Source organism: Dysidea avara, chromosome 3 (assembly GCF_963678975.1).
Source record: "Dysidea avara chromosome 3, odDysAvar1.4, whole genome shotgun sequence".
Classification (NCBI taxonomy): Eukaryota; Metazoa; Porifera; class Demospongiae; order Dictyoceratida; family Dysideidae; genus Dysidea; species Dysidea avara.
In genome coordinates, this window is record NC_089274.1 from 40,424,710 (window position 1) to 40,442,296 (window position 17,587).

The window sequence follows — 17,587 nt, forward strand, 5'->3', positions numbered from 1 at the left end:
GTAGACCATAAAAGTATCGTATACCACATTGACCTTGTCATCGTTTAGATTCTACTCATAGGCGTACCTACCTATTGAGTGGAATCATTTTACTTGAGAAGGATACCAGAAGTCGAGGAAGCAGAAACGTTTAGAGCGCTGACTGGCGTCAGCAACTCATATTAGCGGGTCGAGGCCTATCCCAACAATGATGTCCGAAGTAAGATGTATTGCGCAAGAAGAACTGATTGACACTGTAACAATTGGAAAGGAAGCGACAGATCCAACCAGGAAACTAAAATTCTGTACATGTAGGGGTCAGTATGGCTATGGACAAGAACATGCTGTAATAGTTGAAGTGATTGGAAAAAGATTTGCCTTGTTCACTTCAAAGGTTGAAGATGATGTCTTGGAATTTTTCAACCACTGCTTGGATGTTGTTCCTTGTTTTTGGAGTCCAAAGGTTCCTTCTCATTCTCACCTAGCAGAAATTTTTTGTGAACAGGTTTTAACCAAGTTGGTGGAACTGATGAGGTTATATGGCAACAGTTGGTCAGTAGCACACATGTGTGTCAGCCTTCCTCTTCCAGAGGACACAATGATGATACTCCTGGCTAGTGACTCTTTCAAGGATCATTTCACATCCACACACCATCCCAAAGGATACACACTTCTCCACTTAGCTGTTGAGATGGAGTCATTGCCTGCATGTCGAGCCATTATGAGATGTAGTGACCAGTGGCTTCATAAAGACCCTGGACTGTTTGTTGAAGACAATGAAGGAGTTACCCCTCTTAACAGAGCTGCCATAGCTGGTGCATGGGAGTGTTCCTATTATTTACAGCAGTCACAATCTTTAACACATGATACAACTCCAAAACAACCTCAGCTATCAAAGGCACCTCATAAGGTGATTTATATAAGTACGTAAGTACATTACTGACACAGAGTATATACATACAAGATATTAGGCATGTATGTATTTGTGCTGTGTGTGATGTTATTTATTCTGAACTTTAGTTTACTCAAGGAGGAGTACCATTCCACAGTAGTATTTCCTATGTCAAAAGTCAACAACAAATGGGCATGGACACTCAACTGCATGATTTAATTCTAAAGAAATTTCCAAATCAACTACAAGTAGAAAAACAACGACAGCTAGTGAAGTTGTTAATAAGTTGTAATCCTAATACATTAAATGCTGAAGGAATGACACCACTTCACTTGGCAGTACAGGTATACTTTCTATTTAGATATCTGATATTATTTCATCATTGTATTTTATATCATTTTATACTACCACTTTCATTATTAGGCTGGTGATGTTCTCAGTGTTAAAGCACTGATAGCATTTGATGCAGATGCCCTAGTAGTCAACAGTTACAGTGAAACGTCACTCGACTTAGCCAAAAGACGTGGTTTGCAGGATATCAGTGACCTGTTACATCTCTCTTGTCACTCCACTGCACCAGTACCAACAACATTAGTGGATTATCATGAACCCATATACACTGGCTATACTGCTAGAGGGGAAAGAATATTATGTTTGGATGGTGGAGGTATTAAGGGGCTCATTTTGATTGACATGTTGTCTACCATTGAGAAGATCGCTGGTAGAAGAATTGTTGAGTTGTTTGACTGGATCATTGGAACTAGCACTGGAGGGATATTAGCACTGGCTCTAGTGTACAGTAAGTGTATTACATTACTACACAGTATGTGTAGGTGTAGAAGGGTTGTAAGGCTTCATTTCCATATATAATCTGACTGAAATGTATTTCTCACAATCCTTTATGTACACAAGTACGTGGAATTTTCAACTAGAGTAGGGACCATAGCACATCGATAAAAAGTACTGAAACAAGTTGGAGTAGTCCATGATATTAAATCACAGTAAAACAATAAGAAGTGTTATATCTCTACTGTGCAAGATACCATAACGGAAATGTACAGTAGAGATATAACACTTCTTATTGTTTTACTGTGATTTAATATCATGGACTACTCCAACTTGTTTCCGTACTTTTTATCGATGTGCTATGGTCCCTACTGTAGTTGAAAATTCCAATTTTTTTGTGTACTTGTTTGTTAACTTTTTTTGTAAATAATTTTATTATGACTGGTGAACCCAAGCATACCACATGTGAAATGGTGCCGCACACCCCAGCTACGTATATCAATTATTGTCTGAAAAGTGAAGTATCCATTACGCTTCATTGTCAGCTATGTTCAACCCGTTACACAGCATTTCAAATCAAGAACTATTCGAAAAGCACCTCTACAATCCACACATACCAAAAGAAAGATATAGTGCCGCATGCCCCAAATATATTAATAATTCATTATATTAATATCGTTTGAAAAGTGAAGTATCCATTATGCTTCGACGACTGTGTTCAACCCATTGCACAGCAGTGCGAATCAAGAATTGTTTGAAAAGCACTTCTGCAATCATAATAGCCATTATGAAAAATACAGATGATTTCCGTTTCGAAGGGAAGCCATCACGTGCTACCGCCAAACCGACACCTTTTGCTGTCAGCAAAGATGAATGGCACACAAAGGAGGAGACTGGTAAGTCCATGAAGAATGCATTGTACGTACTGTGGTATGCCAAAAGGCACCTGTCGGGACCGAAGCGACGTCAAGCAGTGAAAAAGTCAAGCCCGTAGCCTTAGCCGTTATCGAGTTATGCTTGTCTGAAGGCGTTAATCAGTCACTAGAAAATTCCATTGAATAATTTTAAAAAAAATCTGTAGCAACTTGTTGAAAGCGTTTCGGGTCGATCTGAAAGCTTCTTTGGGCTTAGTTTTACCTAACCAATAGTGCCTTATGGTCGTCTGGGAAAATTGAGGCTGGTTTTCGGGTGATGATATTTCGGGGGCCGCGCCTACTCCTTTATGGTCTATCGTATTGTATGATACTATGTGCCTGTAGTGGCAGTGCCTGTATATTGTAATGTATGATAAAAATTTCAAATTACAGAATAGCTTATAAGAAATGTGTGTAGAAATTAAAGAAGGTTTGGTGAGGAAAATTTTCTCTATACACACACTTTTTCAAGAGACTTACATGTGTTGGTTGTCCACAAAATTTCTTGACCTCTTTGTGAAAAATGTGACCTAGTGAACTAAAACTGGCTGTTTTCGCAAAATTCTACTTTGCTATAATAACTTATTAATATAAACTGTGTAAAAATATGCATGCTACATAAAAATTGATGCACGTTTCAATTGCTTCGGTATATACTGAAACAAAGCTCAAATCAATAAAGCCTATACATCACCAGATTCTCCTGTTCATTGGGAGTAAGAAAGTATTTGTTTCGTGTTTGTACAGCTTATGGTACATGAGTTATGGATGCTTATTTATGATGCGGTAGAAATATAGTTTCCTGTCATCATTTAGTTACTGAAATGACTTCCTTCAGAGATGTACTATACCTTTATCACTGTGCCAGTTCATGGTGAATAAACTGAGCCAAACCTGTCTTTGCAGCTTGTTTCAGTCTTGAGTTATGATCAATTAAATAAGTGCCTGTAATATATTTGCAGTATTGTTGCCGTACAAATTGAGTTTATTCCTGTTCTAACTGTCTAGCGTTATAACTCCAAGACTATTCATCACAAAAATCTGAAACTTTGGCTGTTCACTCCTTTGTTACTACATATATAAAATGTATCAGATATGCAATAAAATGGAATTAGAGGAATGTGTGATAATGGGCTGGTTTTTGCTTAGTGGGTCACAAATAAAAGAGTGAAAATCCTAACCAATAATCATAATGACTAGTAGAAATTTGTATGGACATGACATACTTAGCAAGGTGAATGCAATATTTGTACCCACCATTTAATGCACATGAACTGTTTTTAAACCAGGTGCGCGCCTGGTTTACTGAAATTGTTTTCGTAAAAGTGTGTGTGTGTACAGTTATATCTACCTATCTATGCTTGTCCGTTCGTACCCACATGAGCAAAATCATTAAATGGTAAAAGCCGCTTTTACGTTTAAGGCTGTATTAACTTGCGCACTGGTAAACTTTGCTCTGAGGTGGTTTCTTTTTGACGACCTGAAATATGGGTGTGGTAACTCTCCTCAAGCTTTGAGATTTACCTTCCCTTTGGGTTTTACAGGTGTTTAACAATTGAGAAACAACAGTGCAGGCCTCGTAGACTACCAGTAATAGCCTATCCCTTTCAGTTGGAAAGGGGGCACATCCCCAACATACATGAATGAAAATGAAAGGCAACTTTGAGGCTTTGTTGAGAGAATTTGTGGGGAAAAAAACACTATAGTCAAACTATAAAATAGTTTAGAAGATACTTCTGTGCATAATATGTTGTTAAAAGCAGTTTGTTTAACAAGTGCTTCCTTAGCAGTGCATAGTAATGTAATTGAAGAATTATGAAAATTTCATGAGTTATGAAATCCAAGAATTGCAATAAAGTAGTAATACATTATTGCACAACATAATAATACATAGTTGGTTAATTCATAAATGGCTCAGACCACGAAGTGGTTGCGAGCTATTTGGAATTGTATGAAGAGGGTGAGGTCGAGCATATCAATGATGTATGGCCAGCTTTCATTCTCAACAGCTATGTTCACAGCTTTGTGCACCTCCGATGCAAAGTAAGAAACCCAAAATCGAACCCCAGGTCGGTCTTTGAGTAGCTTGACCATGATACAAACAGGGTGGGTGGGTGGGACCATTGATATGCTCGACCTCATCCTCTTCATGCAATTCCAAATAGCTCACAACCACTTCGTGGTCTGAGCCATTCATGAATTATATTTCAGAGGGCTCAGTCTCACATATCAATGGTGAGGTTAGTAGCTGCAGCCAGATGAGAGCACTGCTCTACCGTAGACTGAGTCCTCTGGTGGTTTATTGTAAAATCTTTGGAACACTGATTCTGAGGACCAGTTGGCTGCCTTCAAGATGTCATTTGTGGTTATGCCTACATTGGCAGCTTTCGATGATGATGCACTTCTGACTGAGTGTGTGTTGAGAATTGTTACATCAATGCCGGATTGTTCTAGCATTGACTTAAGCCAACGAGCAACTGATTGGCTTGTATGGTTTGATAGTAGCTAATAATAGCCTGGTTTCTTGTCCACGGATGGAATCAGTTCTCTTCTTATAAGCTTGTAGAGCTGAGACTGGGCATAAGGCCAGATTACTTGGAAATGAGGGGAAGAAAAAGTTAGCTATTTGTGAGCCTTGCCTGGACTGCTTGGCTAGGCTACTAGGGTAAAAACAGACTCCGTCAGATTTGTAAGCTCATCTAGATATGTCTAGCTGAGATAAGTTTGCTGACCTGGAAGGGCGGGTAAGAGCCAGCAGCATGGTAAGCTTGATAGACAAATGCTTTAGTGGCATCTTGCTGTTGTCTCCCAGAGATTCTATGTGGTTTAGAACTGCCTGGACACTCCAGGTGCAGGTATACCGTGGTAGCGGTGGTCTAACATTAAAAATACCTTTGGTTAGCCTAGTGATGATTGGATGCTGGCCGATGTTATGGCCATCAACCTGCTCATGTACTGATGAAATAGCTGATCGGTAGACATTGATTGAGCTGTACTGGTAGCCTTCCTTGTATAGGTGTGCGAAGAAGTTTGCTACATTAGCTACAGGTATCAAAACTCCTTTGAGAACACCAGCTGTGCCATTTCCCTAACAAGCAGTCATATGATTTGTTTGTTTTTGTCCTCCATGATTTGAGGAGTGTTGTAGCCTCCTCTGAAAGTTGCTGGTCTTGGTATTTTTTCCCGAGATGGGCCACACGGCAAGATTGGGCATGGTGAGAGTTTGGTGAAGGTTGGATGTTATCTCCACCCCTGGTGGCATCCGCCTGGGGTAATCTATTAGCATTCCCATAAGCATTGGAAACCATGGTTGTGCCCTCCAAACAGGTGCGACTAGGACTATCAGTGATTGTTGTGCTTGAACCTGAGCTAGAACTCTGCCTATCAGGTTCCATGGTGGGTTGGCATACGCTTTCAGTCCTTTCCAAGACTGAAGAAATGCATCTGTTGCCATAGCGTACGGATCTGGCCGCCAGCTGAAGTAAAGTGGGCACTGAGATGTCAGCCTCGTGGCAAACAAATCTATCCCCAGAGGCCCATATTGACGGTTTATTTGCTGGAAGATTGTGGGATTCAGTTTCCAGTCTGTCCTGTCTGTCGTTTGCCGAGATTCCGCATCGGCTATTGTGTTTTGAGCCCCTGGTACCGTATAGCGGGTTATTTTCGAAACAGAAAATTTCGCACAAGGAGCAAAATCTGAATTTCGAAGGATTTTAATTTCGAAGAGTGTTTATTTCGAAGTCCGGTTGGATTTCAAATAAACGGAAATTCATATCACAATTCATGAATGTTTGCCAAAAACTGACTTACTGATGGAATAACCCCCATCCCTGTGCACTGGAGAGAAGACTGAGGGAGTTTCGAGTGGAATAAAGTCACTGGCTCGCATGCTCGATCGTAGCTAGCATCAAGGGCTAGCATAGATTATAAAGCAGACGGCATCAATTCCCATTCTGGATCACCTGTTTTCTGGTTATTGGCACAGTGATGATACAGTTTACCCATTATCATCTGTAGTACTGAGCCAAAACTCGAGGAATACACAAGCGAATCACCGAAAGTTGGATCATTGCTTTCACTTGTGGGAATTTATTTTCGAAGAACAACTGGGCATGGGAATTTATTTTCGAAGAGAAGGGCCTCTTCGAAATATCCGAAAATAAAAACCTTTCGAAAATTACCAGCTATACGGTAGGTGCTGGGCTGTGATGTGTATGTTCCTCTCTAGACACCACATCCACAACTTCCTTGTCTGTGCTACCAGATCTCTGGAGGCTGTTCCTCCAAGGTGGTTGATGTAGGCCACTGCTGTGGTATTGTCTATCTTCAACAGAATGGATATTCCTGTTCTGGATTTTGCAAATGTCTGGGTTGCCAATTTGGCAGCCAATAGTTTGAGGTAATTGATGTGCATCCTGCATTCCAATTCTGACCAGGCTCCGCCTGTCCTCTGGTGATTGCAGGATGCTCCCCAGCCCTGTAGGGATGCATCCGAGTCTATGGTGAGGTCTATCTCCCTCTTCAAGATGGTCCTGCCATTCCACCTGCCCATGTTGGTGTCCCACCATTCTAGCTCTTCCAGGCAATCCTGGGGAAGGATAACTTGTGCTTCGTAGTGCTGAAAGTTCCTCTCTAGGGTGTTGGATAGTGTCATCTGTAGGTGGCGACAGAACAATGGGGCTGGGGGGATGATGCAGCTTGTTGCATTCATCATGCCTAACAAACGAGCTAAGGGGCGGGCTGTCGTAGTTCCCAGCCTTGCTATTTTGTGGGCTTCTGCCCGTATACTTTTCATTTTTTGTGGGGGAAGGCGTAGCTCCATATTTGTATAGTCTACTGTTAGACCTAGGAATTCTAAGGTTTGAGCTGGGTTCATAACAGATTTCTTTCTGTTGATTATAAACCCCAGGTTTTCTAATAGGTATGTCACCCCTGTTAGGTGATTGTGAATTATTTCCCTCGACTCCATGAGCAATAGTATGTCGTCCATGTAGGCTATCAGCCTTACTCCCTCTTGTCGCAGCATTGCTATGGCTGGTTTGAGGGTCTTGGTGAATACCCATGGGGCTGAACACAGTCCGAAGGGAAGGCAGGTGAACTGGTAAGCTCTCCCTTTGAACATAAATTTCAGGTACTTTCTGTACTGATGGTGAATGGGTATTGTGAAAAAGGCATCTTTTAGGTCTATCTTGGCTAGCCAGTTCCCTGACTGCAAAAGATCTTTCAGGTTGTGGATCCCCTCCATCTTGAAGTGTTCCTTTTGAATAAACTCGTTCAAGGCTTTCAGGTTGATGACTGGACGCTGCCCCCCGTCCTTCTTTGGAACCAAGAAGAGGTTGGAGTAGAACTCCTCTAATGGTTGTACTTCTTCGGTAGCTTGTTTCTGTAACAGCTCTGTGATCTCTTCCGTGATCAGTTGGAGCTGGTCTGCTGAGAATTGAGGGGTAAGTGGGGGGTGCTTCTGTTGTGGTTTGGTCTAGAAGTCTATCTTGTAGCCCTGTACAGTGTTTATGACCCACCGGTTTTGAGTTGTGGCCTGCCAATTGTGCAGGTGGTGTGTCAGCCTTCTGGCTAATGGTTCGGCCGGGATCTGGAGTGTCTGAATGCCCTGATGGATGATATGAAGTTTCAGCATAGAACTCCGTGCTGTAAGTGGGCTCCTCTCTGGAGGCCTTGGTTCTAGTGGCTCCCCCCTGCTGTTGGGGGGGACGCTCGGAAAGGGCATCTCCGGTGCTCCGGGAGCAATGGAGAGTTGTTCTACTCCGAGAACGATGATGAGTTGTTCTATTCCGAGAACGATGATGAGTTGTTCTACTCCGAGAATGGTGATGAGCTGTTCTACTCCGAGAACAATAATGGGTCGTCCTACTCTGGGAACAACTGTGAGTGCTTCCGCTCTGGGAATGATGGTGGTGAGTTGATCTGCCCCGAGAACGATGATGGGTTGTTCTACTCCGAGAACGACGGTGAGCTGCACTGCGAGAATGGGCGTGGGATTTGTCAGCCTGTTTCCTCAAGGCACGAACTTCCTTTTCTAGTTTATCAAACTTCTGAGATATCTCCTGAGCGAGGTTTACCAAATTTGCCATTTTTGGAGCTGTGACACGTGTTCAAGCTATGAAAAAGACCGACTTGGGGTTTGATTGTGGGTTTCTTACTTTGCACTGGAGGTGCACAAAGCTGTGAACATAGCTGTTGAGAATGAAAACTGGCCATACACCATCGATATGTGAGACTGAACCCTCTGAAATATAATTCCAGATGAGTTAACTGGCTGCATGGCACCTGATTTTCAGAATTAGCACAACATCGACTTGTTATGTGAAATTTTTTTGGAACAGTTTGTTTCAAAGTTTCCTGCCCATGAAACACTTGTGCTATACAATAGTTGACTGTGAGGTTTATCTTTTAATGTGTGCGTGCGTGTGTGTTTGTGTGCATCGTGGAGAGAAAAAATACCTTTTTCTTACTAGATAATAGCAATAATGGGGGAGGGCTCCCCCATGATATACTCTTGATAATAGAGAAAATGATAGTCTGGTTGTGTAAACAATCACATTAAATATATATGCAGACTTAGGTTAATGCAAATTTGACATATGTATGTATTGTTGTACTTCACTTCTGTTTTGTGATATCTACAATTCTAGCTGATCTTTCTTTGAATGAAATACGTCGGATGTATTTTGATCTGAAGAATGATGTGTTTGTGGATAAGATAGGAGATATTCTACTTCCTGATGAGCAAACTGAAGTGTTGGAAAGTATTTTAAAGAAAAGAGTTGGAGAGCAGACAAAACTTGGATCCAAGACTCATCCAAAGTAAATTCTATTTATGATTAATGGATGTATATTTTTGAATCTCACCTAGGGTGCTGATAAGTGCTACTGATATGGATAGTACACCTCTAAAACTTGTGTTTTTTAATAATTTTGAAACCGGGACTCATGGGAAAGGTATGGTATATTATTTGTCCGTACGTATACAGAGAGAAATACGTGTGTGTTGTGTGTGTGTGTGTGTGTGTGTGTGTGTGTGTGTGTGTGTGTGTGTGTGTGTATTAGGGCTGGGACGAATATTGAAATTTACCTTCGAATATTCACTTGTAAAATGTTCGAACATTTGAAGCTTTGGTGTTAGCTTTAAAGTTACAGGTTTCTTGTACTTACTAACATCCTTCTTAAGTTTTATCTTTCTAGTCCTATTTATTAAGTTTGCAAGCATTTGGAAAATGCATAGCAGCGGTACTGAATGACGCGATCGATTGATTGTGAATGGGCGTGTCCGCTATATTGCAATCATGCATAGGTAAACACCAACTAATGGCTAAACAGACGTTTTCCTGCAATATCTATCACTTTATAAGGTGTTTCAAGGCTATAACTATGGTAGAAAGCTAAACTGCGATGATTTAAAAGAGGGCGTGGTACTCGCGAAGAGACGAACATCGATCGCACAAGATCAATAAGCAACTGCAATAAAGACAACAACGTTTATTTGTAATTCTTTCGTAAACAATGAGTGCATTATGAAGCTTTTTAAAATTCGAAGTTTACTTGACCTTCAAACCACCGAAACATTCAAAGCTTCGTCCCAGCCCTAGTGTGTATGTGCACGCTCATGAGTGAGTGGGTGGGTGAGTAAGTGGCAAGCCAGAGTAATATGTCAGACGTTTGAATGAAAACATTTTGAAGTACTTTTAGCGGGTCAAGCAGTACTAGAAATGAGCCAAATTTCAAGTATTTGTGTAATTCCAACCAAGTATTATTAATTTTTTGAGGGCTCAACTCAATGTGTACATACTATAGTTGGATATTAAGACATTGCTATATACATGTAGTATGTAATATAGTAGTGAACTAGTGATGTGTATGTAATATATTCATAATGTGATAAATTTCTATGTAATGATTATGATAGAATTGTTTTATATTGTAATGCTATCATGAAACATAATGGTGTAGCACTTTTACACAAAGTTTACTGGAAAATAATGTTCAAGACAGCAGGGCCGCCCACAGGGGGGGGGGGGGGCAACTGGGGCATTTTTCCCCGGGCCCCAGCCTGAAAGGGGCCCCAGGAGGCCCCATGAAGGGCCCCCTGAATACCTCTTTAAAAGATTGATATACTCTAATAGAGCAGTCAGATCTAAATACTCTAATAGAGCAGTCACAGTATTCTTCAGAGGAGCAGTGTAGCAAGCTTATAGATAAGGTTGGTGATGGGTAGTTATTGTCATTGCCAGCAGGTTGTGACCTTTTTTTTTTTCTTTTTTTTTTGGTCTTCACCTTACAACTTGGGTCAAGGGCCCCACTTTAACTCTTTGCCCTGGGCCCCTTAATTTCTCTGGGCGGCCCTGCAAGACAGTACAGCAAAATTTATTAATAGAGACTTTTGGTAGGTCGGGTGGGACTACACACACACGCACACACACACAAAAAATAAAGTCTTCAGCAGCCGTGCAAAACACAGCTATTACTGCCCAGCAAACCAGCACTGGGATTCCTTGTATCACTCAGGCACTAGAAGCAATTCCTCAGACTATTAACCCATAGGGGGACTGTCCAGTCTCATGGAGATGAAGAGAGAGACCCAAAGTTTCACAACACTGTTAAGCAAGACAAGGACTATTAGGCATTTGCTTCCCCTTCCCTAGTTCACACCAGGTACCCATTGATGTACAGCTGCTTCCCCAGTTGACACCAGGCCACCAGTTCCCCGTTATACAGCTGGGTAGACTGAGGAATGTGAGTAAAGTTTCTTGCTCAAGGAAACAACAACGACAACAGCAACTAGGCATAGCTTGACATTGAACCTGAAACCTTTTGATTACCAAGTCAATGCTCTAACCACTTGGCTATGTTGCCTCACCACACACTCACACATGCACGCTTGCTCACTTCAACGCGCGCGCACGCACACACACACACACACACACACACACACACACACACACACACACACACACACACATATGCGGTGCACCAAATTAAAAAATTATACTTTGGACATCCTATACATTAAAATAGTTTTGCATCAAATTTTGTCTAGAGCAACTAATCACAAGAGTAACTGATAAAAGTATGTGTTTATAGTATCTCACCTTGATGTTCAAGTCTGTGTGACATATTTCATGTCAGATTACCAATCAAGCTCTGACGTGTGTCCTTACATTCTCATGTACCAGGCATAAGTATGCAGTATGCTGCATCTCATGGCTTCTATTTTCATCCATGCTGACGCTCATTCCGTTATGGTGAGGTGAAGTATGCTAATAGTAAAAGAGCTGACTTCAAGGAGAATCCTATTTATTTGCTTACTTAATGTCCGTGGAGGAGTTGTACTTTCTGGATGTAAAAAATGATATTGAACTATTAACGTTTCTATTCCAACATTCCAATAGTCCATTGCACTGTTTACCACTCCCAGTACAGACTTACACCTGCTAAACCTACGGGTGTGCAAACAGGGAATGAAACTGGAATGGTGGAAAACTGGTGGGGAATGAATTTTTTTTAAAAAGTAATATCATTGTTTATATCCAACTCCTCCCCCTTAAGTAAGCAAATAAATATGATTCCCTTTGAAGTCAGCTCTTTTAGCATCTTCTCTTCACCATAACACTTTTGCTCTATACTTTATCACTTGTCTGAAACTTAAAATAATGAAGGTTCAATTCAGTGTGGAATGCAGCACAATGAACTTTGACTTAAATTTTATTTTCTGACATATATACGTATTTTAAAGGCTCATTGTAAATGCTTGTAAGATACTTCATTATACAGTGAAATATGGTATATAGTGTTTATTGAGTTTGCTTCGCTTAAACTAAAAAACGAAATATTCCTCCAATATTTTTAAATGGCGTCCAAATTTTACCTGAAGATTCCATTAAGATTCTTGGCTTTCTTTTGATACTACTATGACTTAGAAGCCTAACATTGATATGATTGTTTCTAAATCCAAGAGCTGTATGTCTCAACTACCGTATGGAGGGAAACTTTGTGCCATTAAAATTTGGCAAATTTGGCAAATGACCATGAATTTTCCAAATTTTTCCATCCAAATATTGGCTGGCGAAGAAATAGCAAGCCAAGATTTGAACTAATCAATTTTCTACTCGACCAAGGGCTACTGGGCCAGGCATCATGCAAGAGCCAAGCCTGCCTCGACTACCTCACTAGGTAGCTAGCTGCTGTACAAGCGGTATCCGCAAACCTCACCTCGAAATAGGCGTGACAGGTAGCGAGTCCTACCATATTAAGTATGATATTCGCTATTCCAGAGGGTGTAGATCTACTGTCTATATAGTATTACCTTTTAGACTACTTGATAGCTGACTACAGGCGCCGAAGAGGCGTGGCACTCCCAGTTCTCGCTTCAGACACAGCAATTAGTAATCTAATTAAATAGGGCATGCACTCTGCTAACAATTCGCCAAATTTTATTTCACCAACAGTGATATTTTACTTGATTTGTCAAATTTTCCTCTTCCAAGGTTTTCCTCTATACGGTATATCGTCTTTGCCGATGTTGGTGGTTATCACTTATGTACAAAGCTTTGTTCATTCTGAATATGGTCATTTACTGTATTATGGAGCTGCTAACACTGATTTTTGTCAATTGAATTCTCTTCAACATCGTGCTGAAGGTATTTTTTCCATCCTTATCTTCCCGTCACCAGACAGCAACCTTTGGTTTGATTTGTACATTACTTGATGGTGAGGGCTGTGGAAAGCTGCAGACCTTCTGTTCACATTTTGCCACCTACAACACTAAACGGTCTTCACGTTTGTCTGTACTTGATGACCCAGCTAAAGATTGCCATCTATATAGCTGTCCCTGGAACTTTTAAGTTACTGGATAGATTTTTACATAGCTGGAGTGTATCTGCTGTCCATGTTAGGAATACTTTACATGCTCCTTTGCTGACTGGTACCATCAAATGGCGAGATGTTAGTTATGAGGACGCTGCAACATTACATAACTAACTAGTAACTGACTGTTCTACTAATGTCTGTATTTGAAGAAGCTACTGTAAGAAAAGTGCATGTACTTTTACAATGTATACGTGTAATCAGCTAGCTAACCATTTTATCACTTGGTAACAAGGGTTAATTCAGGTATTCCCAATAAACTGCTACTGTACATGTCTGACTTGACAGTTCATTACATTGTAAACTTTGTCTGTGGTGAGCTAAAAGAGTTGACTTTAAGGGGAATCCTGCTTATTTAAGAGGGAGGAGAGTTGTACTTATTTGGGTGTAAAAATGATTTTGAAGTTTTAAAAATTCATTCCACCATTCCAGTAGTCCTTTGTACTGTTTACTCACTTCCTAAATCTTACAATAAAATGGTTGATCCTTTACACAGTGACATTGTTCCATTAAAGAAATAGTCTGTGTTGATTTTTGGTCTGGTGATCAGTCCCAGCAGTCACTACAGTGAATTAGAACCAACGTTTCTTGAAAACATCTGGCTCCATTGTTCTATCTCAGACTAATGATCGCCACTTGCCAGTCTTTTTAGCCCTTGCACACAACACAACACTACTCCACCCTTCCCAAACAAAGATGAATCATACCTGGAAACTGCTGCTTTGTGAAATCATCCATTCAGTCTGTATAATTATAGTGTCTCTCTAGTAGCTACAAAGTTATTATTATTACTGTATAATGTACGGACCTTAATCGCGAGTATAATGTACATGATTAGTTAACAAACTAAACGTTAATTAAGTAGCTAGTAGAGATTTAAAATTATCAACATTATCAGTTTACACAAGGTGATCGGGTAGGTGATTCCATAATCAGATTGCTCTTGGAAATAATGAATGCATGAAAGAATCAATTCTTGAGGGTACGTGTAGGAATTTCTTGTTGCTACTACGGGTGATACTGGGAACATTAGGATATCTACATACTGATTAATAATTTTATGAAACAACCAAAATCGAATCATCCCTTCGTCTCTCCAATGATTGCCTATCAAGTTGATTTAGCATAGCTGTAACACTGGAATATCGAGAATAATCGCTAAATACAAATCTGGCAGTCTTCCTTTGAATCATCTCAATTTGGTGAATGTTAGTGTGTAAGTTTAATTTCTACACAATTCAGATGAAATCTAAGCACAATCGAACAGGAACTTGCTCTAATATCCGTAAACTCCCAAACACTGGGATTTAAAATAGTTACTTACTTACTTAGTCACTTGATGTCATTGTTATTACACTCATAGAGGGATATAACTATAATACAGCTGTGTTATAACAAAAAGTAACAACCTTGTGTATTTAAATATTATAAAACTTCCATTTGCCTCAAAAGTGGCACTCTGTGCTTTATGATTGTTGTATTAGAGCATTATAATATGTTCAATATTGTGACACTTTTAAAAGGATGATACTTTATCTGGTCTGTGTTTACAATAGATCAACTGGTTTGGATAGCTGGACGAGCTACCAGTGCTGCACCCTTCTACTTTAAACAATGTGGCAGTTACGCTGATGGAGGACTGAAGGCCAACAACCCCAGTATGAGTGGTCTAACAAGAATACATGAATACTATACTGAGTCTGGTTGGAGAGACTACAAGATTGGCTGTGTTGTCTCACTGGGTTGTGGAATGTTTCACAAGAAACTAGAACCACTTGATGCTAAGATTCGTGAAGTTATACCAGACGTTGTGCATCTTCATGATATTCCTGGCCATCTACGTCATTTAAACGTGATCAAAGCTGTCCAAACAGCCAAGCAAGGCTATAGAGGTCTCAAACAATGTGCTTCTACTGCAAGAAGTTTTCTGTTTGATGTTTTAATTGCTGAGGTAAATTGTTATGTCCATGGCCAATAGGGATTTGCCTGATTTTTCAGCCCTAAAGCTTGGACATATCAGGCAAATTCCAAGTATCCATTGTAACATGTACGTAGTACATGCCATTACACGTACTCCCTGGAGAAACTCCTTGTTTCCAATAATAGAATACAGTGGAACCTGTCTATAATGGTCACCTTGGGACCAGATGTATCTGGCCTTTATATACAGGTGGCTGTTATAGAGAAAACCTGCATAAGGTGGTTTGCAGCATTTTAGTGGCTATGACCGTTATAAATGAGTAATTATTATTAAGAGGCTCGTGCCAACCGCAATAGAGTATAATTTTATACAGAAAGGGCAAGGTGAGCTTGTTATGAATGTTGGTTATAGCTATTGAATACGTCTAAGTAATGAAGCCTGATAGTTTGTATAGCATTCATTGAAAGGCAGGAAGTGTGATAATTGCGCATTAATTGAAACGGTGCCGTGGTGTCAGACTATTAGCTTAACAAGCCACCATAAAAGGAAATGACTGCTATACGAAGGATGAAGTTATGTTTAGAGTGATTCATAGGCGAATTCTTGGTTGGCCGTTATACGCGTTAGACAGGTGACCGCTTAATGAAGACCACAATACATACATTTGTATGGGAAAATATTTGGGACCTCGTGACCATGGCCGTTATGCAGAAGTGACCGCTTACTCCAGGTGACCGTAACACAGGTTCCACTGTAGTTTGTGACTGGGTTTGCATCGTTGAAAATTTCATCATACCACAAGCAATCTTGTAGCATTTGTGTAGTAAATTCGTAGATGGAATTGATGTGCAGTACTACTGGACACCACACAAGCTTGAAGTTAAGCCCAATAATCCTCCAAAAAATTATAAATGCTTCTGATATCTCACAGAGGATTAAAATGACACCACTAGTCATCTGGCATCACAGAGCTTTTGAGAAAATACTTGCTAACGTAAATTTGTATAAGGGGTTTCATTGCCTTGTAGACAATAGGAAGTTAAAAACTGCTAGCCTTCTATCTGTCTGCATGTACGTGTATATAGTTCCATATTGGAATGAACATTTAGTTCCATGCTGTATTCATGCATGCATATATAGACATTATCGTAACCATCCTATGTATTGTATATTACTATAGATTTGTGAAAGTGATGAGGAGCCTGTAAGACACACAAAGGCATTCTGTGAGAGAGACCACACCCCATTTATTCGTTTGTCACCACAGTTGGATATGCCCATTGAACTAGATGAAAACAGTGATGAGAAATTAGTTGATATGCTCATAACAACCAAATGGTATGTCCAGGCACAAATTGATCACTTTCATAGGATCAAAACTCTTACTGAATTATAGACAGATTGTTTATCATTTTATTTATTGAATTATTAAGATTTATCATTTGTACGTTTTGCTTTTTTGTGAATTATGAGATATTTTACAATGTGACTCACTGAAATCCAGTTTCCAACATTTTAATTAACCTATAAATTTTCTTGCATGTGCATACAATTGAAGGCAGTTTTGATTACGATGGACAAAAAAAAAATCCAGTTCTATGGTGGTTGGTTTAGTGTTTCAGTATGGGAACTTGTGTACCTCAGTAGCTACCTTTAACTTTACAAACTATATAATGTGTTTGCATTCATAGCCAGCTATGTGTATGTACATCATCAGATGAGTGCTGTATTGTTTCTGCATATATTGCTATACCCTTGCAATCTGAAGTAGTAACATTTTACTGCAATGTTGATGCATATGGTCTACGCACAAAGCGTGGTAAAGGGAATCAGCGGCAAACCCTTGATTTAAATTTAGACTCAGGTTGTTTTGGAATTAAATGCTCTAACTGATGAGATAGTGTGTCGTCATAATACTGTCAAGTCATTTCAATGTACTTAATTATATGCTATCATTCAACTACATAGCTAATTTAGTTTGTTGCATGTTACTGTAACTGACTTGGCTACACTGAAAACACTAGTTGTGTGATGCAGACAGACAACCATTAGTGAGTGTGAAGTGATGTACATTATTAGTATGGTCAGTAGACTCAGTTCAATGTGGTGAAGCCTTGTTCAAGGTTGGTAAGTCTAGCTACTGACCAAAGATTATAGTCTCCCTACTTTCTATGGTTAGCTAATAGCTATGGCCATTTAATTGCCATATACCTGTAA

The 17,587-nt window shown here is 40.0% G+C and overlaps 1 protein-coding gene across 1 annotated transcript; it reads left to right on the top strand.

The window, feature by feature from the left end:
• Positions 1-6: 6 nt before the first annotated feature.
• On the top strand, positions 7-16,859 carry LOC136250980 (85/88 kDa calcium-independent phospholipase A2-like). The gene is made up of 7 exons (XM_066043339.1): positions 7-889; positions 1,000-1,215; positions 1,295-1,670; positions 9,222-9,393; positions 9,443-9,528; positions 15,006-15,400; positions 16,551-16,859. The coding sequence occupies exons 1-7, from the start codon at positions 188-190 to the stop codon at positions 16,764-16,766; spliced, it is 2,163 nt and encodes a 720-aa protein (XP_065899411.1). The 5' UTR covers positions 7-187; the 3' UTR covers positions 16,767-16,859.
• The last annotated feature ends 728 nt before the right edge of the window (positions 16,860-17,587 follow it).

Excerpts from the sequence above, each read along its gene's own strand:
- LOC136250980 (XM_066043339.1), top strand. The coding sequence starts at position 188 with ATGATGTCCGAAGTAAGATGTATTGCGCAAGAAGAACTGATTGACACT. Across the intron at positions 1,671-9,221 it reads AGCACTGGCTCTAGTGTACA|CTGATCTTTCTTTGAATGAA; the intron begins GTAAGTGTATTA and ends CTACAATTCTAG. Across the intron at positions 9,529-15,005 it reads AACCGGGACTCATGGGAAAG|ATCAACTGGTTTGGATAGCT; the intron begins GTATGGTATATT and ends TGTTTACAATAG.